At 53.0% G+C, this 27064-nt stretch overlaps 11 protein-coding genes across 11 annotated transcripts; 4 read left to right on the forward strand and 7 right to left on the reverse strand.

The window, feature by feature from the left end:
- Positions 1 to 191: 191 nt before the first annotated feature.
- Positions 192 to 4686, reverse strand: AYO21_02659 (hypothetical protein; the record flags this gene model as incomplete). The annotated part of the gene is made up of 3 exons (XM_022652636.1): positions 192 to 1365; positions 1415 to 1954; positions 2003 to 4686. The coding sequence occupies 3 exons, from the start codon at positions 4684 to 4686 to the stop codon at positions 192 to 194; spliced, it is 4398 nt and encodes a 1465-aa protein (XP_022514992.1).
- A 1085-nt stretch (positions 4687 to 5771) lies between these two features.
- On the forward strand, positions 5772 to 8021 carry AYO21_02660 (hypothetical protein; the record flags this gene model as incomplete). The annotated part of the gene is made up of 1 exon (XM_022652637.1): positions 5772 to 8021. One exon carries the CDS (start codon positions 5772 to 5774, stop codon positions 8019 to 8021), a length of 2250 nt encoding a protein of 749 aa, XP_022514993.1.
- A 1375-nt stretch (positions 8022 to 9396) lies between these two features.
- On the forward strand, positions 9397 to 11148 carry AYO21_02661 (hypothetical protein; the record flags this gene model as incomplete). The annotated part of the gene is made up of 2 exons (XM_022652638.1): positions 9397 to 10881; positions 11020 to 11148. The coding sequence occupies 2 exons, from the start codon at positions 9397 to 9399 to the stop codon at positions 11146 to 11148; spliced, it is 1614 nt and encodes a 537-aa protein (XP_022514994.1).
- A 522-nt stretch (positions 11149 to 11670) lies between these two features.
- AYO21_02662 (hypothetical protein) lies at positions 11671 to 12899 on the reverse strand (the record flags this gene model as incomplete). Its single annotated transcript, XM_022652639.1, has 4 exons — positions 11671 to 11853; positions 11931 to 12040; positions 12099 to 12577; positions 12703 to 12899. 4 exons carry the CDS (start codon positions 12897 to 12899, stop codon positions 11671 to 11673), a joined length of 969 nt encoding a protein of 322 aa, XP_022514995.1.
- Positions 12900 to 14037: 1138 nt separating this feature from the next.
- AYO21_02663 (hypothetical protein) lies at positions 14038 to 15099 on the forward strand (the record flags this gene model as incomplete). Its single annotated transcript, XM_022652640.1, has 1 exon — positions 14038 to 15099. One exon carries the CDS (start codon positions 14038 to 14040, stop codon positions 15097 to 15099), a length of 1062 nt encoding a protein of 353 aa, XP_022514996.1.
- Positions 15100 to 16970: 1871 nt separating this feature from the next.
- On the reverse strand, positions 16971 to 18164 carry AYO21_02664 (hypothetical protein; the record flags this gene model as incomplete). Its single annotated transcript, XM_022652641.1, has 1 exon — positions 16971 to 18164. The coding sequence occupies one exon, from the start codon at positions 18162 to 18164 to the stop codon at positions 16971 to 16973; it is 1194 nt and encodes a 397-aa protein (XP_022514997.1).
- A 477-nt stretch (positions 18165 to 18641) lies between these two features.
- On the reverse strand, positions 18642 to 20764 carry AYO21_02665 (hypothetical protein; the record flags this gene model as incomplete). The annotated part of the gene is made up of 3 exons (XM_022652642.1): positions 18642 to 19547; positions 19869 to 20607; positions 20667 to 20764. The coding sequence occupies 3 exons, from the start codon at positions 20762 to 20764 to the stop codon at positions 18642 to 18644; spliced, it is 1743 nt and encodes a 580-aa protein (XP_022514998.1).
- A 619-nt stretch (positions 20765 to 21383) lies between these two features.
- AYO21_02666 (hypothetical protein) lies at positions 21384 to 22256 on the reverse strand (the record flags this gene model as incomplete). Its single annotated transcript, XM_022652643.1, has 1 exon — positions 21384 to 22256. The coding sequence occupies one exon, from the start codon at positions 22254 to 22256 to the stop codon at positions 21384 to 21386; it is 873 nt and encodes a 290-aa protein (XP_022514999.1).
- A 462-nt stretch (positions 22257 to 22718) lies between these two features.
- On the reverse strand, positions 22719 to 23558 carry AYO21_02667 (hypothetical protein; the record flags this gene model as incomplete). The annotated part of the gene is made up of 2 exons (XM_022652644.1): positions 22719 to 23196; positions 23248 to 23558. The coding sequence occupies 2 exons, from the start codon at positions 23556 to 23558 to the stop codon at positions 22719 to 22721; spliced, it is 789 nt and encodes a 262-aa protein (XP_022515000.1).
- A 515-nt stretch (positions 23559 to 24073) lies between these two features.
- On the reverse strand, positions 24074 to 25631 carry AYO21_02668 (hypothetical protein; the record flags this gene model as incomplete). Its single annotated transcript, XM_022652645.1, has 2 exons — positions 24074 to 24942; positions 24995 to 25631. 2 exons carry the CDS (start codon positions 25629 to 25631, stop codon positions 24074 to 24076), a joined length of 1506 nt encoding a protein of 501 aa, XP_022515001.1.
- Positions 25632 to 26422: 791 nt separating this feature from the next.
- On the forward strand, positions 26423 to 26986 carry AYO21_02669 (hypothetical protein; the record flags this gene model as incomplete). Its single annotated transcript, XM_022652646.1, has 2 exons — positions 26423 to 26476; positions 26534 to 26986. 2 exons carry the CDS (start codon positions 26423 to 26425, stop codon positions 26984 to 26986), a joined length of 507 nt encoding a protein of 168 aa, XP_022515002.1.
- Between the last annotated feature and the right edge of the window lie 78 nt (positions 26987 to 27064).

Below are 27064 nucleotides of genomic sequence, written 5' to 3' on the forward strand. Positions count from 1 at the left end.
CTGCCGGCAACGGTTTGACGTGGGCGTCCAAACTGCCTGGAATACTAGGTCGTTAGTTCTACTCGGTACAGCAATAGAAGCTGATATACAAGGGCAGAAATATTCAATTCATGTTCAAGTTGCCGTGTCTGATTGCCTCTCCCGGTCCTCTCTACCTGCTTCCTCGTGCCTCGTCTTCTTCCAATCATCATCTAATCTAGGACTCTCCCCGCAACAGCGCTTGCGCTCCTGTCCTTCGTTTCAGTCTTTCGCAAACCTCTACCTTTCTGAATCTCGCCAAGCAAGGCACCAATATCGCCGGTTCCGGAACGGGCAGGCGCAGGCATTGGTGGTGGTGGCGGCGGTCCTCCCGGGGCATCCGATGTGGGGAAGGGAGGTGGTGGCGGGGGTGCACCGTAAGCATCGGAGCCTGGCATTGGAGGAGGCGGCGGCGGTGCTGTTGGTGCATTAGTCCCCGGCATCGGTGGAGGTGGAGGAGCGGAAGCGGAGTCAAATGCACCTGGAATAGGTGGTGGCTCTTGAACAGGCGTTTGGGGTTTGCTGTCCATAGCAGACAATGGTCTAGGTGGTGCCATGGTGCCGAATAGAATCGAAGCCAAGTGCTTTGCTGATCCGCCACCTGGGTGATCGGCTTCGTCGTCACTGTCTTCATCCTTTTCCGAACCTGCTGCCGACCATTCATCCTCCTCGGGACGACGTCGTGACTGGGCACCAGTAAAGCTGGGAGTCAATGGCTTGGCGGCCTCTTGTTGAGCAATTCGATGGAAAGGATTTGTCGATGGTAGACTTTCCGCCGGTGGTGCCGGGGCTTGAGGAGCGACTGGTGGAGGTGAAAACGTTTGGGCCTGTGGGATAGGCGGTGGAGAAAAGACTGGCTTTCCATTCTCAGACGGTAGTGATTGGGAAAGCTTTCGGAAGTATGGGTTCCTCGATTCTTCAGCGGCGGGAGGGCTTGAAACCGGTGTAGGCTCGTAACCACTGCTTGTAGAGTGTTCAACAGGAGCAGCACTTGATGGTGGGGAAGCGACTGAGCCAGTGAGCAATTGGCTGGTTGCTGGAGTGCTCTCTTGAGGCGTAATCTGTTGTGGGCCATCGTCATCGTCGTCTGACGACGAGTCGTCTCCCAACTGCTCCAGTTGAAGCTGGAGTTGCCGCTCTCTCTCTCTAGCCGCTTCAAGCTCAGCTCTTTGTGCGGCGAGCTTGGCCTCCTTCTCCTTTGCCTCCTTCTCCGCTGCCCGCTTGCGAGCTTTTTCTTCCTGTTTCTTGACCTTACCAGCCTTGACTTGTTCTTCAAGCGCACGTAAGCGGGCTTGAGCGGCCTCGCGTTCCCTCTCAAGCTCGTCTTCTTGCATTTTGGCTTGCGCCCTAGCCAAGTGTCAGTGGATGCCACTCCCGATAATAAATAGGTACTCACTCCAACCGTTCGCGTCCACGCGCCTCTGCCTCCTGCTCGGCCCTGATCTGTGCCGCCGCTTCCTCTTCCGCTTTAGCGCGGGCTGCTGCCTCGGCGGCTTTCTTCGCGGAGAAATCTGTGCTATCTTGCCTCTGCTTTCGAGTGGGTGGGGGAGGCGGCTTCTTGTCAGCTTTCGGACTCGGAGGAACTGCTCCCTCATTGTTGAGTCTCTGCTGACGTTCTTGTTCGCGTTTGGCATCTTCGGCCTCGGCCCTGCGGAGTTTTTCGGCTCGCTCTTGCTTCTCGCGTTCCTGCCGCTGCTGAGGACTTTCACTAGGCTCCACAGTAGGCTTGAGACCGGCAGCCGCCATTCGCTCTTGGACCCGTTTTAGAGCTTTCTCCTTTGCAGTGGCAATGCGGTCATGGTGCGACTGGCCTGTTGTCACGGAAGTGGCGGACGTGGTTGACGTTGGGGCTGGTCGCGAAGCCAAGCTGCCATTCGTTGACTGTGCTTCCTCGTGCGAGTAGTCGCGAGGCGGTTGCTTTGCTGGGCGTGATTGCCTGCGCATGTTAGTTTTGTGTGTTTCATTAACATCTGCATGGTCTTACTCCTCTTTGCGAATCTTCGCCGTCCTGCTGCTACGCTGGAGGTCATAGATGAGTTCTTTGATCTGATCTTCCACCCCCAGAGCTTCCTCCCACCTCCTGCGCTCGTGTTCCTGAGTCGCGTTCTCTCCTTGATCTCGCAGTCCATCCTCCAGGCTCGAAACAAAGTCCTTGACGCTGTCTTCAACATCTCGAGTCATGGCCTCGTGCCGCTCTTGTTCTGATTTGACTATGGAAGACTCTGCCTCCAATCGTCTCTGCGCACCAGCTTCGTCATCAGTAGCTGGGGGAGGGCGCCCAGCAAGTTCAGCAGCTCGAGCTTGCATCCTATACCGCGCTCGTGCTTTGATGCGATCGGTTTCAGTGACCGTGCCATTAGGCCCGGTTCCAACAATGTTTGAGGAGCTGCTCGGGTGAGCTTTGGCGTCCTTCAAGCGGAAAAGTTGTAACTTGGCTTCAGCAATGTTCCTCTCGACCTTTCTCACGTCTGACGCCAATGCTGGTAGGCGATCCTGATATCGTTGTAGCTCCCTTCTCATTGCCCTCCTTTCTGCGCCTGTATCACCACCAGCAAGTCCAGCATTAGGGTGCGTGTCAATATCATCCTGGATTCGTCGGATCTGCCTGAAGAGTTCTTCGGCCTCGCGTCTATCTCTTCGATCCAACACATCGTCGTCATCCGCTTGTCGATCATCCTGGAAGTCAGTAGCGTCAAGCAAAATCTTCTTCTCACGGATCTTTTTCCTGATTTGATCGGGGGTCAAATCGTCGTAGACACTATCTCCCATATCCGATGACGGAGCTGGGGAGGGGGTTCTACCCCCATGTCCAAGGCGACGTCTGGCGCTTGAACGATACCCAATATCATCGTCATTGTTGCGGAAGACTGTTGCATCCTTGCGACCGAAGTTGGGCGATGCAGAGCTGTTGCGGAACGAGTGGTCCTTCAAATAGCTCACGCCGGTCTTTTGTGGCTGCAGGAATGCGCCAGAGGATTTTCTGGCTTCTGCGTCCTGGGAAAGGAGAGACTTGACGGTGTCAATAGAGCTATTGAAATTCTTTGTTGATGGCGGAATGAGTTCCGGGGGAAGTCGAGCTGGGATCGGATACCCATTCAGCTTTCGATAGATAAGGTGCATGGCCACGGCGAACTCGTCCATGTTCAACCGCCCCTTGTTATTCGGATCGGACAGTGTCCAAATGGCTTCTAGATCAGTTCTCTCCAGGCCGCTCTGGCCCATGATTTCAATGGCCGTCTCTCCCGCAATGAAACCTCGGCCTAGACCGTCCCAGGCTCGAAAGAGCTGATCATAAATCCTTTTCTCGTCCTTTGTGACCGCCCAAGGGATCTTTGCGGTTCCGGAAAGCCCTTGCGTCGTGTAGCCACCGGCTTCACGGCCAGCTTGGGGCATCAGGCGCTGTTGGAGAGCCTCGATATTGGGCAACCCGCCGGCAGGGGTGTTGACGAAGCCCCATTGACCAGGAAGGCCAGTCGGCTGGGTTTGTAAAAGACCTGTTTGTTGAGGTGAAACATTGGAACCGAAGCCGCTCGCAGGCATTAGTGGCAACGAGGGTCGAGCACCCCCAAAACCAGCAGGCTGGGCAGGATTCACAAAACCAGTAGCTTGAGCCTGCAATCCTTGTGACAGCCCAGGAAAGCCGGTGGCCTGCGGCTGGAGCCCGGGTTGGAACCCTGTGGCCTGGTTGTAGAAACCCGTCGGCTGGGAAGTTAGTTGGGTCAAAAGCTGCTGGTTTGAAGGCTGTTGAGGGGTTGGCTGCTGGGGAGCAGGGGGCGAAACAGCATTCTGCCTAAGCGGAGTATCAAAGTCGGGCACATTCGACCGCGTTGGTGGCAAAGGCTTCTCATCTGGGACACCAAAGGAAATGATATCGACCATGCTTGATACCTCGTTCTTGATCTTCTCAGGAAGGACAGCCGGGAGCTCCTTTCCAGTCAATCTCAGATTGCACAGATACATGGCCAGAGCGAATTCCGGGAAGAGGAGCTGGCCTGATTTGGTGGTATCTGACAGCACCCATATCTGCGACAAGGCACTGCCCGGCAGTTTTGACCTCAAAAGCAAATCTCTAGCCTTCTCTCCACTCAGTGCCTGGCCATCTCCAGCGGCAGACTTGAACAGCTGTTCAAATTTCGCTTGATCTGTAGCAGTGATAAAAGACAACCGAATGTTCGGAATTCTATTGGAGCTCTTGCTCTCCCTCCTCTTCGGCGCAGGCGCACTGGGAGAAGAGCCTTGAGTAAAGGAGGCCGCGATCTGGGCCGAAGTCTGCTGAGGACGCAGAGGAGCAGCGGCAGGGGGTTGCTGCGCAGGAGCAGGAGGAGGAGCTTGAAAGGATGGCTGCTGCTGAAAAGCCGGTGCCTGCAGAGGAGGTTGTTGTTGGAATGGCGGTTGCTGCGGTGGATTTTGAGGCGGATAGCCCGTGAATTGAGGTTGTTGCGCAGGAGCCTGAAAACTCTGCTGCTGCTGATAACCTGGAAAACCGGTCGGTTGGGCTTGTAACTGACCGGGGAAGCCGGTGGGCTGCGGTGCAAAGGGTGATGGTTGCTGTTGTGGAGGAGCTTGACTGAATGAGCCGAATGATTGCTGGGGTCCAAAGCCCCCAGGCGCAGGACCAGGGCGAGCAGAATTTGTGCCGCCCAAAAAAGAATTGGAAGACGAATACATGCTTGCAAACAAACGACACAGACTGCAAAAGCGGATGAAAGACAGAAGAGATGGGGAAATTGAGATAGAAATTGAGTGAGACGAGTAACAGGCAGAGTTACAGAAGCACCAGAAGCGACACTAGCAACCGACCTCGCCGACCTGGACCTCAGCGGGTTGTGACGCGGTCTTTGCTCCAACATCAGCTCCAGCATTGTGGCTGAGGGATGTGAGGCTGAAGCTTGGCATGTCGCTGCTTTAAGAGACCGTGATTTCCTGTCAACTGCGCCCTGGAAGCACAGAAACCATCATAGCTGACAAGCATCTTCCAATCAGAAACAACATTTCATGACAGACGTTGCTGACACAGACAGCCTGAGACAATCACTTGAATGGCAACGAAGTCAAGTGAAAATCACAGAGCAGTGTCAATGGCCCATGTCCCTACTAGATTACTGACGACAAGCTTTGTAGCGATTGACACCCAGTCGCCTTTTCCTTCAGACAAGCCGCCCTTGGTGACCATCTGTCCTGCGCTGCCATTGTTCCTCAGCTGAACGCCAGATTGACTAGCTATTTATGTTGCCAAAAAAGAGGAGCAGAAAGAGCTCCTTTGATGACAAGAATCTCGGCGAATCCAGACAAATCAACTGCGAAGGCTGACTCTGGACACTTATCCGTACGATTCGTTCCATGGAAAACAAAATGCTGCCCGAAGCCCCGAAGCATATTATTACGGCTCCCATGTTGGACCGCAGTGTCCGCCAATCCATCGGCTGAATGGGTACTGGGGAAAACTGCGGAACATCTTTGGTGGAGCAACGCGAGGGATGAACTCCTCAACCTTAAATCTCCAGATCATCCTACCCCGGATGCGGCACCGGTAAGGATCCTGCTGATAGTCTCACCAAGGGATATCCTTTGTCCATGGGGCCCAGAGAGCCCAAAGTTGATGGGAAGGTAGGACGTCAACGAAGTCAACTATCCGTGTACCAGGAACAAACTACATGGCAATCGCCTTACAATTCCAATCCTAACTATAATTCCTATGTGGAGGGACCAAGAAGGCTCCGCACAATCTGCCCGAGGTTTCGGGAATAATCAAAATGCAGGATACGCCCAAAACTCAGGATGTACCCTGGCTGGCCCTCGATGTCGTTTTACCTAAGCCACTCGCATACCCAGCAGACCAGGGTCCACTATCTCAAAAATCTCCATATACAGCCTCTTTTGCATCGATGATCAAGAACACCGCTGTAAGGCGGCGTCGCTATCGGTGCGCCGAAGCGTGCAGCACTTGCAAACGTCGCAAAGAGAAGTGTTCGGGAAGCAGACCCTGCGCTCGCTGCATTGAACGTGGCGTTCATTCGACATGTCAATCCCAGTCTCGCCAGACGTCCACGGGTTTCACAAAGCCGTACAACATCAATCACGAAGCCTCAATCGACGTCGAATCAATCAGTCAAGATAGGAATGTGCAAGACGGGCCACCACACGAGTCGCTCTATCCTTTAAGCCTGGCGATGAGCAATACCTCTACGAGCTCTGTTCTCGAGACATCCCGGCTCATACAAGACACCAAGGGCAAATACATGTTTATTGGAGACTCGGCTGACTTGTCACTGCTTCAAAACATCTGCAGTCTCGTCGGGACGTGCATCGGACCATGTGCGTTTGTGGAAGATCCTTTCCGATACCAGATGGTCGAGTCGGCGCCCGAAGGTCCCGCTACCTGGCTGCACGCAACAGACCACCGACCTCCTGTCAAACCGAGTTTTGATGAGGCAGCTTATTTGATTCGTCGGTATATCATGGCCACAAACTGTGTGCTGGATCTCTTTGACGAGAGTGACCTCCTCGACAATCTCGCAAGTTGGCTGGAGACTCAACCGCACCACACGTCTGTCTTGAGCGCGATATACTTTCTCGTGTTCGCCATAGGAGCCCAGACATGTCCCGAAGACAAAGATGCACTTGCCAAGGTCTACTTTGATTATGGTCGGTTTCTGACGGCATCGTATTTCATGGAAGATCCCAGCATTCCAACCGTGCAAGCATACGCTATGATCACAATGTACCTGCTGGGGGCGTCTCGAAGAAATGCTGCCTTTATGTATCTCGGAACGGCCGTTCGTGCCGCTTATGCTCTCGGGCTACATCGGTCTGATATCGCCGGGCTCTTTTCTCCGGCCGAGATCAAAACACGGGAGAGGGTCTGGAAGGTGATGCGGATCCTTGACCTCTTTATGAGCACCTCGCTGGGAAGGCCTCCGTCTACGGAAGAGACACGGAACACAGAGCTGGACGAGAACTACTCCCCGTCGGTGGACCTGTGCGCCATCTTTGAAAAGATCTTGACCGACATATATGCGAAGCGGATGATCTCTACCGACACAATTCAGAAAATCAGCCAACACCATCGCCGATGGACAGTTCGCTTCCACAGCTATCTAGATACAGACCGGATCAAGGACCAGGAATTCCTCGAGGGCCGGCTGCCAAATATTGGTCTCATACACGTCCATGAAGCATACTACTGGACTATAATGCTTCTCACTCGGCCGTTCTTTGTGGAGTATATTTCCAGTCGCATTGCACTGAAGGCGCAGAACTGCAGCGATGGAGACAGAAGCCCTGACCCTCTCAGATCTTCCCACCGAATCCAAGTTCACGCTTGTGTCAACTCTGCGATAAGCACAGTGAATCTGTTAAGAAAGTTACTTGGATTTGAAGGTATACCGAAGAGACTTCCTTTTGTTGTCAATTCGATCTTTGTTTCAGGTCTCGTGCTGGGATTGTCTTACTTCGGTGACTTGTATAAGATATATCCCTTGGATGACAGCCTCGGCACTGCACTGCGGCTGCTTGACCTCTTTCCACACGACGCTGTGGCAAAAAGGAATCTGGTGATTCTTCAGTCACTGCTAGATGCATGCAAGATCTACGTTAGGAGGAAAACGACAGAAAATATGGCAATTCACTCTCAACTGGTGAGTGGGATGTTTGGACAAATCCGTAGAGAGGATGAGAAGGAACATTTGAGCACGACAAGTATTCCGGCGAGAGATACCCGCTCTGTCGACAACATCGAGAACCTCCTAGGTCGACCAGACTTGCATACCGACCAAGGACTGAGCACTTTGCCCACCGATGCCAATGGCGAAAATGCTGGATCGCATACGCTCGATGACACAGACATCGATAACCTCAATCTCGAGGTATTGGCTGGTCCCTCTGCATTTGACGATGACATCTCGATGTTGCCTCCTATGTCTCCAAGGACGTTATGGTTCGGCTCGTACGAGGATAACGTGCCCTTGTTCTCTATGATGGATGAGCGAGATTTCCTGGAATAGTGGTGACTGTTAGAAACGCCTCATTGACTGCTCTTTGTGCAGAAACTTGACTCTTGGATAGTTGAACACTCGGGAAGGATCTGCGCATGGGGACATAGGCAATATGCCTCCAGCCGCGGACTCAACTGGATACTGAGCTTGTGCCTCTTCTTCTTTGAGCAGCCATAGCGTCTATGCGACTCTTTGCCGACAAGGTCTGCTGAGGTCTGCAATGTCGTTTTGCAGCAATGCGACTCGTCTCATGGCCCTGCAATATCTGTTGTGTCTCTTGGGGCCAGCAGGTTTCTCCAGTGCCCAAATCAACAAGCCTGAGAAATAGTTCTTGTCACTTTTCTACCTCGATGACTTCCTTCGCACTCAAGACCTCTGGGGAGGGGCATGGGCTGTACCCCCTTCCAGGCCTGTGTACAGAATCCCACCAAGGAGGCTTCGGGCTGGGCATCCTTTCCGAAAACCCTTCGGCCTGTGGATGCATGCATCCATACAAGCAGGGGATTTGCAGAGCGGGCCAATGAGAGGAGATGCCGAAAAACCACGACGCTATGCTTCCGATGAGAATGCGTCTCCCCAGATTTCCGACCCCCAAATTCATTGCCGATTTTACCTCCCGACTGATATGGAAACCACTCAGAGTTGACGCTCCCCAGAGTGAGGCTTACTCCATATTCATGCACGACACTGCGGGGTGGTTGACTCGGTTGAAGTCGTCGTCCTCAAGGCCGACACCTAGCCTTGTAATAGTCCGTTTGTCTGACCCAATCCACGTTATCAACGTCACCAGCCACGCTGTCTCTGGAAGTTTTCACTCCCGGTGCATGATCGGCATAGTCTCTCAATCGGCTTGACGGCTGCTTCATTGTGACCGATGCATGGCTACTGGAGGAAAGCGACCAGCTACTACGTGTCTTGTAATCATATGCATCGACCAGAGAGATCATGCTTCGGATGGCAATGGGAGAAGCCTGTGACCCGGAGATCCATAGCATGGTCGTGATGTTTGTTGTTGGAGTTTATGATTTTGGCAGACCTTGCCCAGTCGTTCAGCTTGATGTCGATATGGTGACTGCTTCCGACCTGTGGAGCATCAGTCTCCCAGGGGGCAATGCATAAGTGAGGTTCACTTGTCCTAAGGATCTGCTGGTTCTTCTCCCATGGGACCTCCTTATCCTTTCGTCGGGAATGGCCTTGATTGGCCAGTGGGCTGAATTCACCATGTCCTCTACCAATGGCATATGGTACTTAAAGCATGAAGCTGCCATACTGAAAACCCGTCTATGTGTCCAGAAAGCCCATTCTTATATCGAAACCGCCTGGAAAATCTTCTCGTCTCATACTCTGTCTTCAAAACTGCACATCCTGTCTCGGCACGCCTGGCATGGACTCCTTACCGCAGACAATTGAGCTCGATGCGCTCATTGTCGGAGCTGGCTTTGGGGGAGTCTACCAGTTGAAAAGACTGCGCGAGGAAGGCTACAAGGTCAAGATCGTCGACAGTGCTTCAAGCTGGGGTGGTGTATGGTATTGGAACCGATACCCGGGGGCACGTGTGGATAGCCCGATTCCTTTCTACGAGTTTTCCGATCCTCTGCTCTGGCGGGACTGGCGCTGGAAGCAGCGGTTCCCCGGCAGCGCCGAACTTCGAGACTACTTCGCCTTTGTTGCAAAGAGGTGGGATCTAGACAGAGATGCCATATTCAACACTATGGTGACCGCAGCGACGTGGGATGATGAGAATGCTAAGTGGCACATAACGACCAAGGGAGGCCCCAGCTTCGTTGCGAAGTTCCTCCTCTTGAATACCGGATTCTCGGCCAAGAGACATATCCCCGACTGGCCTGGCATCGAGAAGTTCCGCGGGACCTTTGTCCATCCTTCATACTGGCCCAAAGAAGACCAAGACCTGCAGGGAAAGAGAATCGCGGTAATTGGAACGGGGTCAACTGGAGTGCAACTTGCTCAGGAGCTCAGTAAGGTGGCCAAAGACTTTGTACTTTTCCAGCGGACCCCGAACCTGGCAATACCCATGAAGCAGATCGAATACACTGGCGATGAACAGATTGCTCCACTCCGAGAGTACCCAGACCTCTTTGCCGGACGGATCAATTCTTTTGGTGGGTTTTCGTACAACTTCTTGCCACGGGCCACGTTTGACGACACCCCGGAGAAAAGGAGAGAGACATACGAAGAGCTTTGGGCCAAGGGAGACTTTCACTATTGGCTCGCGACATACTATGACATGCTCTTCAATGAAGAGGCCAACAAGGAAGCATATGAATTCTGGAAAGCCAAGGTGCGCGCCCGCATTCACGACCCGGACCTACAAGAGTCGCTTGCACCCGAGATCCAGCCGCACGCCTTTGGCTGCAAGCGAATCTCGCTGGAGAATGGCTACTACGAGATCTTCAGCCAACCCAACACGACGCTGGTCGACATGAAGAGGACGCCGATTGTCGAGTTTACGGAACGCGGCATCCGGACCGTCGACCGCGACTTCGACCTCGACTACATTGTCTGCGCGACGGGCTTCGATGCCATCACCGGCGGGCTGAAGCAGATCGACATCTCTGGCGTGGGTGGCCAGAAGCTTGCTGAGAAGTGGGAAAAGGGCACCAAGACGTACCTGGGCCTCTGCGTCGCGGGTTTCCCCAACATGTTCTTCACCTACGGGCCCCAGGCCCCGACCGCCCTCTGTAACGGCCCGACCTGCGCCGAGGTGCAGGGCGAGTGGATCGTGCAGACGATCAAGGACATGGACAGCTCGGGATTGAAAAAGATCGAGGCCAACCCCGACGTCGAGGACGAGTGGGCTCAGGATGTCTGGAAACTGGCCAACGCGACGCTGTTGCCAAAGACCAAATCAGTATGTGGCTCTTTTTTTTTCTTGATTTCTTTACCTTTTCCTTGTCGCTTCCCTTCCCTCAACCCGTTTACTGCGTTTCCCCCTTATCCTTTTCCCCATTCGTTCGATCCGCATTTCTCGCTGACGAAACTTCGGCAGTGGTACATGGGCGACAATATCCCCGGGAAGCCGAGGGAGCCGCTCATCTACCTGGGTGGTGTGCCTACTTACTACAAGACCATCAAGGAGTGTGCGCAGCAGGGTTACAAGGGGTTTACGCGTGTGTAGGATAGGATAGATACCTATTTAGGTAGATGGATGGGTAGATGATTCCAAGGCCCTCGTCATACTCAAGTGGTACTGGCTATTGTGCAAGGCATTTTCTATGTCGCTCGCTCTCCTTTTTATTGGGTTCAAGAATAAAGAGTCCATGTGATCAACCAGCACGTCATAATGTCTCTGTTGATGCTATGCGATGATGTGCTATTGCTACGTGATGCTTTTTAAAACCTCCTTCATATGCGTAGAGTCCCATCATCACCGCTGTCAAGATACCGTCCCTGACACTCACTGTCCGATTAAACGCCCTCGAATCCCTTAAATCCCAACCGACCCCGACCGCGCCCGCCGCTAATGGTACAACAGGGGTATCGTATCTGATCCGCCCGATCCGTCAAATCTCGTGTCTTGGCTTTGGGGGCCCAGCTGCACCAGCACGTCAAGAACGAACGCACGAACCGTGCTGGTTGGCTCGCTGGTCGGCTTGCTCAAGCAAGAACGCCTTGAGCCTTGAGCCTTTGGATTCACTGATCACTGGCCGTTCTGGGCACCGCCGACCATCTTCCTCAACTCGTACTCTCTCGTAAAGTTTGTCTTGAGCACGTCTAGGTCGTGGACCAGGTCGCGGGAGCTGGCCAGCACGGCTTCTTTCGGGGTGATTTCGCCGTCGGTCTGGACTCGGAGTTCGAATTTGGCGAAGAGAGGGTGCGGGATCTAAAAGGAACAAGGTTTGTGTTAGTATTTGTGTGTGATTCCAAGAGGGCTGGCTGGGGCCCTTGCACATGACGCACTCGATAAGCAGCAAACGTGACGTGGCTATTCTTTAGAAGCTTGTCGCGCAGGAGATTGGCGAGGGTGTGGTCTTCCTTGTTGAAGGTGAAGATGGTCGTGTTTGGAGTACCTACGTCGCGTGGATCAGTTAGGAGTTCATTGGGCCCTGTCGTCAATGCAAGACTTACGGGTGTCGATCTTCTCTTCAATCTTCTTCTCATCATCTCCAAGAAGGAAAGCCTCGGTACTATTTGCCCAACAGTTAGCATGTGTCAGGCCCATATTTTGAAGTAAAACATGTCGGGAAAGCAGGCACGCGTGATTGCTAGAGGAATAATTTGGCCAAGGGTTCGGGGTCCAGCTATTCGCCTGTCTCTTGCAAAATGCGCACCACTCAAGTCTGTTGATCTCCTCATGGTGCATCTGCTCCAGTTGGAAGAACTGGTAGCGACGGTTCGCAGGGTGGTTCCTCCAGGCAGAGCCGTCGATTGGCCAGCCACCGGGCCCGGCACCAGGATAGGTACCGGTATTTGAACGTGGTTTGGATGGCGAAGATAGAGAAGCCGGATCCGGTATGGAAGGCAAACCAGGTTCTTCCGTGCCAGCCATCTCGACGGGATCCTCGGTCGCAGCGGTGGTGGTGGTGGTGGTGTCTGCACTTCCAGAGCTATGAAATTGTGTCAAAAATAAATCGAGGTTCCCTTGGTGGGCCTGGGTCCAAGTCCGGATTCCAGAACTGATCCAGGTCCAGGAGGCCAGAGGAAGCGCGACCGTGGAGAAATTGAAACTTACGCTGTCGGGATGTTGACACTGTTTGTGTCAATTCCGGAATTGACGCTTCCCCGGTATTTATTCTTTGGATGATCAGGCCAACGCTGGTTCTCGACGATGATAAGTTGGCCAGACAAGGTTCGTCTAGGTGAGAGAATATCCATAGGAGGAGTCTGGTCATTCGTGGCCGCAGCCTGGTCGGAAGACGTCTCGGACATGGATGACGACAGTTTCTCTGACAGGAAGATTTTGAAAGGCAGTTCCGAGAAATGGTGAGATACCGAAGAAGGATAAATTGTTAGGGGAGGCAGCAGATGGCGAAGGTGAGGTCTGATCTTCGAGCAGGCAGAAAGGTGCGCCAAGGCCAAGGTTGTTTGACGCAGGCAGTTTGCAAGGAAACACATCACGGTTACCAACAGGTCATTTGAGGAAGACTTTGTCCAGGCGTATGGCCTTGTTACTTGGGCGAAACCAGGGGGTTTGGAAGGGTCGAGGACGTTTGCTCTGTGGGCTCGTCGCTTTGTGTGTGAATCAACCACCTCTTTCACCCCCTTTCCTCCTCATGTTTTCTTCGGCTCTTAAAGCAAGTGGTTCCAAGAAGGACAACGAAAGCGTGCAAGATCGACAAACAAAAGAAAGCCGAGAACATACCGGTCAGGGGCATTCATATTGTCAAAACGAGATGGAAAATATCCAGAAGGTCCAAAAGACAGAAAAAACAAAGAGATCCTAAATTCGACGGGCTAAAGCGACGGTGACGTCTGAAGACAGGGGAGGCCTAAGTAGCAAGCTAGATCATAGATTGAAGGACACAGAGCAATGGCAACAAGAGATGGAATAATGAAGACGCCGTGTCTCGTTGGCGTCGTCGATCTGAAAAGTCGGAGTCGATAAATCGGGAGACAAATCATGCAAATATGCCAAGGGTCATGTGACTATCAAATAACTGACTCGGCGCAGCCACTTTTTTTGTTCGGTGCTTGTTTTGAATCCAGGGACTGAGTTCAACCAACGACATCTCCGCGGCCGGTGCCATGGATCCTCCAATTGGTTGCTTTGGACTATTCTCCGATTCCTGTCCTTGATCTTTGCGCCATGGAAAGCTCCCTCCGCGGACCACAGGACTGAGAATCCACGCAATGCTGTCACACCTTTTGCCTTAAGAAAACCGGGAGTCAGCGGTTTCAGTTCTGACCTGCACGTTGAGATTTGCGGCATACCGTCCTGACTTTCGCAACTGAGTTCGGTAAAGAGCTCTCCCTCTCTGACGTTGTATAGGTCTGGTTCTTTTCGATTTAAGAGCTCCTGTGCAATAGTCTTGCAAAACTCGTCGTTAGAACAGTTGCTGGCTCAAGTATGCCGTCCCATGCACTTCACGATGACTATCCATGGACAACCGCCGATCTCCCATTGGTGGTATCGGCGCCTATGATGAAAATCACAATGGGTCGTCTGGCAGTCTCTGTGTCTGCGAACGGCGGTATTGGGTTCCTGGCGGGCGGCTTCGACCTCTCTTCCCTGCTGCAGAACCTCTCCGAAGCAGCAGAATATGCAAAGTCCACAAACGTGCCGCTCCGTGACGGGTTACTCCCCATCGGCGTGGGCATCCAGAACTGGGGTAGCTCCCTCGAACTGCTGGCTGGAGCCCTGGAGAAACATCCCGTCGCGGCGGTGTGGTTCTTCGCGCCCACGCACCTCAGCGATCTCCTCGACTGGGCCAAAGCTGTCCGCCACCTGAGCAACGAGCGCACCAAGATCTGGGTCCAGGTGGGCACGGTGGCCGAGGCGATCGAAGTCGCCAAGACGACGAAACCGGACGTGTTGATCGTGCAGGGCTCCGACTCGGGCGGTCACGGACTCGCGCAGAGGGCCAGTCTGCTCACGCTCCTCCCCGAAGTGAAGGACACCTTTGAGAGGGAAGGCATCGACATCCCCGTCCTCGCCGCGGGGGGCATCATGGACGGACGCGGCGCCGCGGCTGCCCTGGCCCTCGGTGCCGACGGCGTGTGTCTGGGCACACGGTTTCTCGCGTGCGACGAGGCCGTCATCGCAAAGGGCTACCAGGACGAAGTGCTCCGCGTCACCGACGGAGGGACCAGCACCGTCTCGACCACCATCTACGACGTCGTCAGAGGCATCCGCGGCTGGCCCCAGGCGTACACGGGCCGCGGCGTCGTGAACCGCACCTACCTGGACGCGGTGCACGGCGGCATGGGCGACAAGGAGAACGTCGAGCTTTACAAGCAGGCCATGGAGATGGGCGATGCGGGCTGGGGCCCCGAAGGGAGAATGACCACCTACGCGGGCACGGGGATAGGATTGGTCAAGGAGGTCAGGTCCGCAGGGGATATTGTGCGCAGCGTCCAGCGAGAGGCGGTACAAGTCCTACAGAAGTCTGCCTCGAGATACGGGAAATGAAAATGATGTATTGTTTAGCCCTCCGCTCTCTTCCTTCTGGGGAGTGTGTTGCGCGCTGAAGGACCGATTACACAATTTTTGTTTTGATAACTAGTTTCTTCATTTTTCCGGGGAGGCTGTACTCTCAAGCAGCACTGCTCACTAGGCTTTTCGTCAAATATACATACAGAATATTCGTCCCCTCATGCGCGCGATATGCGACTGTTCCACCATTCCCGTTTCTTCCAGCCAGCTCAAGGCAAAAACCTAAGAGGTGAGAACGATATCGCTTCATGTCCTGTTCTCGTCCCTCTCCACCTTTCTCCCTGCTTGGTTGATACCACGGCGGTCTAATCCGGACGGCCTGGAAAGGGAAAAAATTCCAAAACGATTTTCTTCCTCACGATGCCGTTGCCGGGACGGGGCCTTCGCCGCCTGGGATTAACTGTTCGCGGAAATCAGTCAGGATAAATCTTTGTAGAAGTGTGCCAAGTGCGCAGGGCGATGGGTGTGATATGAGAAGGGGTCTTTGGGGGAGAAACGGCAATAGAAGGGGAAAGAGACATCTGAGCGACGAGCCCGAGGGGCAAATAGGTATATCAAGGACAGTGAGAGCTGAGGAAAGTAGGGTATGCAGTTATGAATTGATGGGGGTGAGAACGTGCGTAGATGTCCTGTCATACGTACCATGCAGATGTTATTCCCGTTCAGAAGGATCTTGGGCAGCCGCGTTTGAGCCCCGGTGTAATCGCTTATTGAGCACTGTCAGCCTCGCGTCACTCGAATACTTGGATCGTGTTGGGGCGGGTACAGTGTATATATAGTGGGCGAGAAAATGCCAACACCAAGAAATACCACAGACGGGCAAGACTTACAATTCAATCACGTCCTCGAGAACCATGTCTAATACACGGCGGAGAAAAGGAACATGGTTAGCAGGTATATCCTCTTCCTCGTGCTTTTGACATATCTCCGCTCTCTTGCAGGGCATCTAGCCCGGTATGGGCGAACCGGGGAAATACTTACTGACATAGTCGTCGAACCCGATCAATGTACCGGCGAATTCTGCACATCGACAATCAAAAGCGTCAGTCAAAAGCCCACGAATCAGAAATACAACTAGAGAATCTCCAACACAGGACCGCCGATGGGCAGTGGACCCTTAATAAGACCCCGGTGAGACATCCGGCACGGACCCATTGACAAAATCCACGAATTGTTTTTTTTTCCCTGCACTGTGCAGGAATTCAAAGATGTGAACGTCTGCCACTCCCTTCCTTACCTTTGTCGCCTTTCATGACGATCCAGATCCTCGAGCCGACGCACTTGTCGATCAATTCTGTTCCCAGGACGTGGTCAGCCTCTAGCTATCTGAGTCTCTCCACGCAGAAGGACAATATGCGGTGAACTATGGGGATATACCTAGGGGCAGGAGTTGCGACGCCATGGGTGTTGGCTTGGTAGTTAACATGGAATTTGTGGGAAAGGAGAGATTGGTGTGCTGTTATCTCAAGGTCTATTCATCGAGACCTAAGGTGGCTTCGAAGACTCAAAGGAGATGATGGGTTTCTGCGAGGGCGAGTGGTTGACGGAATGAAATCCAAATTGGCAAAAGAGGTTGATGTCAAGGCTGCAACTGGGAAGAGCCTTGCGCCAAGACCGGAGCGGAATAATATGAAGCCGGCATTACGATGTCTCGCAAGGCCCGTAGATTGGAGGTACATAAGTTCGGGATGTTGAGGATACCATACAATATTATGATGATAGTCTTGAATATTATGTATAGATGCTTATTATGATTATGTACGGGGGCTCCGATACCCCCGGCGTACCAGAATCTCCCAACGCCGTGCTTTTCTCTCATGGTATCATTCTCCATCCATCACGACTAATCATAACTCATCATTCGTAAATGTCGCATTGTATTTGCCTCTCGACCAGTCCCATGGATCTCCTCCAGGGACACAGAGACCCAGTCGCCAAAAGTAGTCACGATGAGCAAAGAACAGCTGCCAGAGTTTGTAGCGTCGACCAATCTCCCACATTCCCTTGACCTCGGAGGCTGTACCGTTTTCTCTCCGAGCTGCGGATCCTACCTTCTCGATCTCGGTCGATGCACTATCGGCAATACAACCGGGGTCCTCATCACCCACGCAATGCTGAATATCGGCACGACCAGGAGGCAGCGCGGCTTTAGAGATGTATATCTCGCCGGCATGCATTCGGTAACCCCATTCTTCCAGTGGTAACAGCGGCACTGGATCATCCACATGTGTGACTCTGCGGTAGGTCCACTGGTCCGGGCTTGTGGTATTCAAGTTGAAACGTTTGTCGATGAACTGATTCAGAGCTAGATTTCCGACTCGTGGCTCGCCAAAAGTCGTGACGTGAGGATTCCACCCCCTCGCTTGAAACTCCAGAGACGCCAACGCTGCGACGGCGCCCCCAAGTGAATGACCAACCAGCACAAGTTCGTAGTCAGGATTGTCCCTCAAGGCCATTTCTACGTGTGGAATGATGATGCAGCGTGTGTTCCGCCAAGAGGTCATGAAGCCCGAATGAACAGTGCAGTTGAGACACTCTGTCGGTACCGAATTCCTCTTTTCAGGCTGCTTCAGTAGCTGTGGAAGTATAGAATGCTTTTCATTTTGCAACTGTGCCGTGGTGCAGAACGAATCATTATCTCGTTCCGAAGGGAAAGGGGCATATTCGGCGGGGTTTGTTGACAAATCTGCAATTGTGTTTGCGATCGAGTAGGTACCTCGGAATGCCACGATGACTCGTTTCGGGTAGGGGGGATGCGACAAGGCAATGTAGCCAGACGAATCGGACAGGAGAGGGCCGGTGTTCCAGGTGGTGACGAGCTCGAAGCCCTCAAAGTCGCTACATCGACTCAGGCATTTGAAGGGCTTTTGTATTCCCGTCGTCCCGACGCAGTAGGATATGTCGACAATGCGCGCGAGTTCTTCCAGGGACTCAAAGGTCTGTTGGGAAATTTCTCTGTCATTTGCTCGTAGGCGCGCTGGAAACGCTCCAGCGAACGCTATCCATGAGCATATCCAGAAAAAGGGCCGGAAGCTGAGCATTGGGAAGTGCGATTACTTGGAACCGAGGTCGGCGAAGTGTTCATGGCCTTACATTAGGAAAAGGAAGAGAATGTATCGATACATGAGAATCCGTCAGGTGCAGTTGTTCGGAAGAAAATCGAAGATGGAGTTGATGCTCGTATTTTGCTCACATGACCTTGACGTCACAGCCTCTATGTTCCTGGCGGCTCCTCCCGCCGCCTCCGCTTTCTGTATGTGCGAAGCACGGGTGGGTATCATATCTGTTCGGCATGCATCTTTCAGCGCTATGGTATGAGACTGCTAGCAGAGTCTACGTGACGTAAGCCCGCTCTTTGGAATTAGCGATATTAAGGACAAGGCGATAGCTGGTGGTAGACAACACACTGGAGCAGGGGACCAAGTGACCACTTAAGTGGCAGGGAAAGTACTGGATCACTGCAGTTGAAGCAAGGCTTTCTGATTATATTGATTTTCAAGGCGAACTAGGCCACAGGCTCATAGCTGAGTGCCCCCTTCTTCGTTGCCAGAACTCTCACTACCGCTCAAATCATCATCATCGTCAAATTTTGCAAAGTCATCATCAACTGGTTCTTCACTTCTGTTCGCTTCCTCTTCCTCTTCCTCGTCATCACTGGACGAAGAGTCCTGTTCGGCACCTGACTCAAGTGAACTCTGATCAGCTGTTGCGGGTTGATCTGCCTTCCTCTTACCAGGCATCTCGCCCAGCCGGCCTTCTCTCCCTTCAATTATTTCTGTTGACGGATCGTCATCGGTTCCGTCAGCTCCCTCTTTCTTCGGTGGTGGTGTGAACCAGGGAATCTTCCCGCGCAGGAAATCGTTCAGAACCATCTTGGCAACACCGTCTACATCAGGCTCGCCACCTTTTAACAGCCTGCCACCCTTTCTGGCTAGAATGCTGAGAAATTCTATCGGATCGTCATTGTAATCCGCAGCTTTGATTTCGTAGGTCCGCTCGATATGGCGAGTCTTCGTTCGCCGCAAAACGGCCTCAACATATTGTGCGGGATGCTCGACATTCTCCACACGCACCACTCCACGCAGTAGGATGTCTTCCTCGGAATCGCCTTGGCTAGGAGGAACAACTCCAGGACAATCAATCAAATAAATTCTCTTCATTAATGTGATGTATTGCCAAACCTTGGTCTCGCCGGGGATTGGAGCGACAGTGCAAACTCGCTTCTTTCGTAGTGTGTTGATAATTGAGGATTTGCCGGTGTTTGGATACCCAATGAAACCCACCGAGATCTGTTTTCTCGACGAATGCAGAGTGGAGAATTGTCGCAGGAGCGTGATAAGCGAGCCTTTCCCAAAGGAATTCGTCATTGACGCGTGGAAAGCCAGGGTGGGATATTCTTTGGAAAGCAGTCTGGTCCATTGAGCCTAAAGACTTGGGATTAGTATGGATGTGTGAGACATTACTAAGAGACGTGCCATGGACAAAGAAAGCAAACCTCAACTCAAACGAAACACGCCATGCGCTCTGATGACATATACGCTTCCAAGACGGATGCATTTGTCGAGAACCGCCCGTGAGGGTGGCGAGCGCGGCTTGATGTACCAAAGCTGTAACAGGCTGCTTTCATTGAGGAAAAATTGCGATAACGCAGAAAGGAGCCTTGACTTAGCGATGGAGGGGACGTTGTTTTGCGTGTGTACGTAGGACTTTGGAGGATTGCTGAGCAGAAGGAGAGGTAATCTTACCGCTATGCTTGTCGGCACCAGATCGCACTTGTTGAGTACGAAGACCAAGTGCTTGTGAGGTGCCTCTTCTCGGATATACTTTTCCACACTCCGACATCTTGTGCCCTCAGGATCTCGGGCGTCTAACACGTGAATAACGACATCGGACGAGTCAATGACCTTGTACAACTCGTTCCAGATCCTTTTGCTTTGGCCTTTCGAGAAGATGGGTTCGCGGGCACTGGTTAGCTCGCCGTCTTCTTGTCCTTGCATTTGTTCTGCAGTTTGTCCGCTCAGCAGTTTGTTCTCTTCCAGCCTCTCGAGGTAGTTGTCGTGCATTTTCACCGACTCGTCAGCCAGGTCCGCCACAGAGCTTGCACTTAGTTTGACACGCTTCCGCTGCGACTTGGGACCGAAGGTGTCGGCGAACGGAGTAGACTCCACCGCAATCTTTGCCTGGTGTTGTTTGATCCCATTCTTGGTATTCTCCGCATCCCGAATCAAACTCATCGGTAGCTTGTTCGTCTTCAGAAGGACTTGGTAGGGATCCGCTGCCCGCTCTGCCACAGCTTGTCTGAAAGATTCGAGTGCATCCTGGGATATGACTCTCGTGTTTCCAAACCACTTGCGATTCGGTTCGACTCTGGCCTTGGGGACCTCGCGGGACTGGTAAGAGGCGGCCTTCGTGATCTTGCCGTCGGCATTCCGCTGCGCCTTGCCATCTTTCAGCATGTTCAGGGTCTTGAGCTTCTTGGCATTGCTGAGGATTTCTTGTTAGCGTTGATCGGCCTGGTATTGCTCGGTTGCATCTGCACGCACCGATAGAAGTTCTCGCCCTTGACCTTGACGTTTGCCATCCCGTCTGTCGACTGGCCCTGCCGCTCACGGCGGGCGGCTTCTTTCTTTCGAGCACCCATTTTTGTGTGAAGGGGCTCGTACGACGGCAAGATGGGCAAAAAGGAAGGGAGGTTTATTTACTAAATTAAGAACTATCTACAATATAGTCTGGGGGAGAAAAGTTGAAATTTTCGGTTGAACTTCGGGGGAGCGACAACGGCCCTTGCGGCTTGGCAGAGAATTACCCAAGCTTTGAAACTATATGTAGACCATTCCTCAATTGTGTTGCTCGCCAGCCTCCTTCTTACGACTCACTCCCCTTTGCCCAGATGTTGCCTTCTGTATGATATCCACCAGCATACAGAGATGGCCACTGGCTCTTTTCGAAAGAGACCTTCGAAAACAGCACCCGAATTACAGATATGGCTCGCTCCCGGTGGTAATATCAACTACTGGTGATGCTCAGTAGCTCCGCTAGCAACACATCGTTACCCTGCGGTAACTCGATCACGCAAGAGTATACACCTTCAGGGCCTTACATACCAATACCTTCCTCCCCTGAAAGATGTCCTTCTCCAAACCATCTTTCTTGACGCGAATCTTTGCATTGCTCATTTCCTAGATCCGCCCTCCAGTTTCCCTGGGGTCAGGATGCCACGAACTCATAGTCCTTCAATCCAGGCGTTCGGGCCTGTGTGGCTACACATGTGGGCCTGGGCTCTCCTTTCGGGGGCCAGTGTTTTGTTGTGTAGTAGTGAAGACATTGGTTGGGGTTCTTGACAACACTGGGTTCTGCGACGCCGGTGACTGTTCCGGCATAGATGGTGCTTCTGGAACCGCTGGAACCCTCGAGATCTGTGGTCGAGGGAAGATGTGATTTGAGTAGATTGCTTGCGAAGTAGTGTTGCTTATTTGTGAAAGGGGATAGCTTGCTTCTTGTGAGATGGAATAAGTTGCTTGTGGAGTACCCTCAACTGGTGGTCGGGAGATGAGATCGGCTGAATTGGCAGTGGCAATTGCTGGCCGAAGGACTTCGCCTCTCCACACTCTCACGATGAATTTGTCCTCCACGTAGAAGGCAGAACCTATAGCAGTGCCCCCTTCAACAAAGCAAGTACCAAGTTCGGCACGCCGTGGTGCATCACCTAGTTTGATGTGGTAGTCTTGGACCGGAAAGTCGACCTTGAATTGCTTGAGGCATCTCTCGATAAAAGCTTTCTTGTCGGGGAGTACCGCTTTGCCCTCTAACGCTGCATAGACAAGAGTAGTCTTATACGTTGAAAAGTCTTGTTTATGTGCCTGATATAGCGTTGAGAATTCCATCATCTTCGAAATTAGGTTGCGATCACCAGCGTCTAGCTCCTTATATTCGGGACCAGGATGCGGTGGAATGTGTGCTGCAATTGTTGCGACAGGAGACATCAGACACACCACAAAGCAGGAATTTAAGTCTTCGGTAAGGAGGTATCGATTCAAGGTTGTAAAGTACAGATATTTGACTTCATTCATGCCAAACCTCGAGGCTAGACGTGACGCTGCGACCTTGTTGTAGGTGGGAACCCCTTCCGCCATTGTCTTGGTTGAGCCTCTTCTCCCTTGGGATCGAATGGAAGAGTGGACAGTACCCGCAGCTTCTGTCTGTCGCGGATTGTTCTCCACCTTTGCTACAGAGCATAAGTATAAGTGATAGCGAGGTTAAGAGACAGCTTTTTTGCCGATTGGGCTTCGATTGAATCATGGCGGGCAGGGTTTGTACGTCGAAGGTTGCTCGCTGAGGCGTGTGCCAAGAGTTGTCCATGCAGTGGCAGCCCGATGTACGAGCCAGTAGAGCAGTAGACCCCTATAGATTGGCTGATGAGGCATCGAATTAGATTCCTTGAAATCACTGGGCACGGCGGGTGTCAGACCAATCGACGACCTGGGACGCAAGTTGAGTAACAGTCCTCAGAAGCTATCCTGCAAATATTTCGACCTCTTTGCCCTTGACATTAACTCTGGTCATGAGGTGGAGAGGATTTATCCGTGACTCCTTGGTCATAAAGGTGACAATATTCGCTCGTTGGCAGAATTATTAATCTCATGACCCAAATTCTCGAGTTGCGGAAGTTGCCCTAAGGTATCTGGGATATTCATATTCGCGCCATACTTGAGCAGTAGCTGGACGAGTCGCACATTCTTTGCCTTTACGGCTTCATGTATGGGCGTTGCTAGTCCAAGACATTCGCGCTGAGCGAAGGAACGCGGGTGGCTTTCAAACATCCGGGCATTGATCGGAGTTCCCTTGTTCAGGAATAAAGTAACGATGTCATCCGAGCGGCCATTTATCACCGCATAGTGTAGAGGTTGTCCACGGTCGGCGGAAGCGCCGAGCTTGAATAGGAGCTCAATGACTTCTTTCGAGGCTGACGCGGCTGCCACGGAGAGAGCCGTGATATCGAAGTAGCAGGTGGCGTTAGGGTCTGCCCCATGCTCGACGAGCCACTGAACGAGTTCCGGATCAGATAACGCAAGACTAAAGGATTGTTAATAGTGAGGGACCAGGAGAAAGAACGAGCGAGGGTACCATAGGGGTCCCGGACAGTCTGAGCGTAGTTGCTGATTAAGATCGCAGCCATGCTGTAACAAGATCTCGATCATATAGCGACTGCTATTTTCAACCGCCGTGACGAGGTTATGCTGAGTAGGCTTAACGAGAGTGAGGAGACTGTCCACGATCAGCACCTCGTCATTCTGAACTGCCGTGTCGAAGGCCGTCCATAGATCTATGGTCGCAAGGTCATCCAGGGGGAACGCTAAATCATTGATCAGCCTTCCGACCTCACCCAGATCTCCCGCAGCAGAGGCACGTGTGAAGGGACCTTTGCCGGCCGACATGGTGGATGTTGAGGTGATGCTTGGGAAGAAGAGTTCGATTCACAGTCGTGTCGTTCTCCCAAGGTTTCCGCACTCGTCACGTGACACCAGACTTGGTTGGCTGGGCGACGAAATCCCGCACTTGGACTCCACGAAGCCAGCAACGACGAAGTAGAATAAACCCTCTCCTGAAAATTTCCGACCTTCTAATAGACATCTCACCTCCTCAATCCTGCTGCTCGCTGGCTTCCCTCTCACGACGACAAGGGCTTCGAAAAAGTCTGATAACGATGGTCAGGCCTTGTGTAAGTGATACATGTTGTCTGAAACAGCCACGCCTACTCACTTGGGTCTCGAATTCTGTAAGTGATGGCATTTGGACCGCGTGGCTGACCAACGTAGAGCAGTATCAAGATTAACGTACGACTCCTCACACGTGCCCTGAACTCATTTCACTATTATTACTACTCCCTACTTATTTCCTTGTGCCTCTCGAGACCTTCCCTGAGCATCCAGACGAGCCACAAGCCACCCCGTCAAGAATAGACTACCGTTCCAGGTGCGGGCAGAGCGCCCGTCAACAAATACTCCATGATGATGTCCATGGCCTCTCCGCCCCCGTCGACGAGAAAACTCCCGTGGCCCTCACCGTGCCTGGTCAGCAGCACACTCCCACCAATCTGCCGCTGGACATTCACCGCGCCGGAGTATGGGGTCTCGGGGTCCCACAGTGCATTGACCAGCAGCACCGGTGCCGAGGTATTGGCGATGTCCAAGGGTTTTGGCGGATTCGACACGTCGGTGGGCCATCGTGGACAGTAAAGCATCCAAAGATCCCAGGCTGTGGCGCCGACATAGTCTCCCCCCTCCGGAGCGCCGGTCAATTCTCGCTCGGCGATCAGCCGGTTGGAAAAGTCGACGTAGGTCTCGTTGGTGGACCAGTCGTTGCATCCGATCATGAAAGACCAGGCTGAGGACGTTTCTTCGGTGACAATGGGGGCTGCTAGGACGGAATAGTTGCCTTGGGCCATTTCGGCAATGGCCTGAGCTAAGCTGGGGAAGCTGCGGGTGAAGTCGAGCTGACCGCTCAAGAAGCTCAATAGATCCTGGCGAGTGACGTTTGGGTAGCAATTCCCACTCTGGACACATTCAGTCAGGGTGGCGGGGGTCTGGTCCAACTGCTTCGCCAGGTTGAGGAAAAGTGTCTTCACGTCCTGGCCGTACAGCACCGATGACTTGTTTGTGCTGGCCCAATCATAAAAGAAATCCGCCGCGAGTCCGAAGCTAATGGCGCTGTCAACAATGAGGTTCTCAGGCTGGCTCGTGTGATCCAGCACGCTGTCGAGCGCCAACGTTCTGATGTTGTTGGGGTAGAGCTGTGCGTATTGCTGGCCACGTTGGGAGCCTTTGACACGTTAGACATGAGTTCGACCGAGCCGGTGAGTAAAACTACTTACCCCACGACAGACCATAGTAATTGATCCCGCCCTCGCCCAATGCCGAGCGGAGAGTCTCGAGGTCCCTCGCCGACGTCAACGTGTCGAATGTCGGCCATATCTCCGCCCCGGTCCGATTTTTACAATCACTGCCAAAATTCTCAAAAAACTCCAGGGTCTGCTGCCATTGTTGCTCGGTCTTGGGATAGCTCAGGGTCGAGGCAAATTGATTCCAGAGCTGCGGGTCGCACTTCATCGGGTAGTTCACGCCGACGCCGCGAGAGTCCAAGGCCACGACGTCGAACCGCTCTTGGATCCTTTGCCATCCGACTTGATTGTCGTAGCTGATGAGGTGTGCGGCGGTGGGGTAGCCTGGGCCGCCTTCCTGGAAGACTAGGGTTCCAAGACGAGCGGATGAGTTTTTCGCGGGGATTTTGACGACGTTGAGGGTGACGGTCTGCTCGTTGGCCCGGCTGTAGTGTAAGGGCGCTGACAGTTCTGCACATTGGAAATTTTGTGGGAACGGAGACGGGCAAGGTGTCCAGTTGAGAGAGGAATTGGTAGACGGAGTAGTTTGGGTCGGTGCCGGGATTGCAAGTGCTGTGCCTCTGAGGAGGGTTGCTATGAGGGGCACGAACAGATAAGCCGGATAGATCATGGTGAAGCCTAATAGTTGATAGAAACAGAGTCAGAGAAGTATAGAATGCTTTGATGACGGTAGTTGTAGACCGGGCAAAGACTCATTACTTATAGCCCACGACAATGTCTACAACAAGACCGACTTTGCTGCAAATGTGGCCGAACATCTTCTCAAAGCTGCCCAAAAACAAGAAATCATGTCTCTTGAAGCCTCCTGATGTCATTCCCACCCGTGTCTAATGCGAGGATTCGGAATGTCTGCAGGAAATGCACCACCGGGGATGCCGCTGAAGTTGGACAGCATTCCCGCCCTCACCAATCAGTGGGAGAGCAGAGTATAGTAGCGCGCAGGATTGCCTCTTCAGAGATATTTCAGGCCGCGCCTTGCTGCATGGCCTGTTATATTGCCACTTGTCGGACCCAGGGGAAAGTTGGAACAAGAGTAATAGAGCCTCATTTCCCAAAGAGGAAAGACATGGCGCTTCGGCCAATCAGAGCGGGTTGGGTCCAGCCCCTAGCAACGGCAGTGGCCCGCCTAACGCCCGGGCCTGGGTAAAGTGGATTCAGATGGATGGATGCAATGGTGGTGAGTGAGGTGGAAGGTGACGCCAGGCCAATGAATGCGAGGTCGGCGTAGAGAGGTGCGATTGGGGCCAAATTGACATTGACACGGGATGCAGCGAGCAAGGCGCCAGCGTATAAAGGTATCGCCCGAAGCCGGTTATAGCTTTGATGCACTTTGTTTTCTATCTACCTATCTATCTCAACCTGTATCGTGTCTGCATCCCGTCGACCTCCATAACAGCAAGCATGAAGACATATGCTGCAGCCCTTGCCTTTGCGACTCTTGCACTATCGCAAAGGGTAAGTTCCTTCCCCATCCTCTCTCCATCCTCGATGATCGCATCTCACTCTTACCAGACAGATCTCCACGGCTGCGTCGGCGTATGGTTCGTTGACACCGGATTCGAAGACGGCGCCTGTTGCGTCGGAGGCACCCTCTCTGCGCCTTACCTCTCCACCTGTCCTGGCTGGCCTGTTTGTTCCGGGCCCGCGACAACCACGACCACATCGCAGCCATTGAGCTGTGCCACCGTCATCGCCAGCGACGACAATTACTCGAGCAACCTTGCTGCCGCAACGAGCAGCCTCGCTGCGAGCGGGACACATTTTCAGACAACCTTGACTGCTGGTGGAACGGCTACAGGAGGACCCGCTTCGACGGCGTCCTCGGGATCTGCCTCGTCGGACAGTGTGACTGGGACGACGGGCGTGGCTTCGGCGTCGCCGACAGGAAATAGCGGGCCGACAAAGTCGATGGCTGGTGCTGGAGTGGTCGGTGGAGCTATTGGGGTGCTTGCTCTATTGTTGTAGTCCAGGAGATGCAGAGTCGAGTGGAGCTGATTCCGCAGGATGCTCGTTTCTGGTCAATACATGTAACATCCATCTCGT

Source organism: Fonsecaea monophora (assembly GCF_001642475.1).
Source record: "Fonsecaea monophora strain CBS 269.37 chromosome Unknown Scaff12, whole genome shotgun sequence".
Lineage (NCBI taxonomy): Eukaryota > Fungi > Ascomycota > Eurotiomycetes > Chaetothyriales > Herpotrichiellaceae > Fonsecaea > Fonsecaea monophora.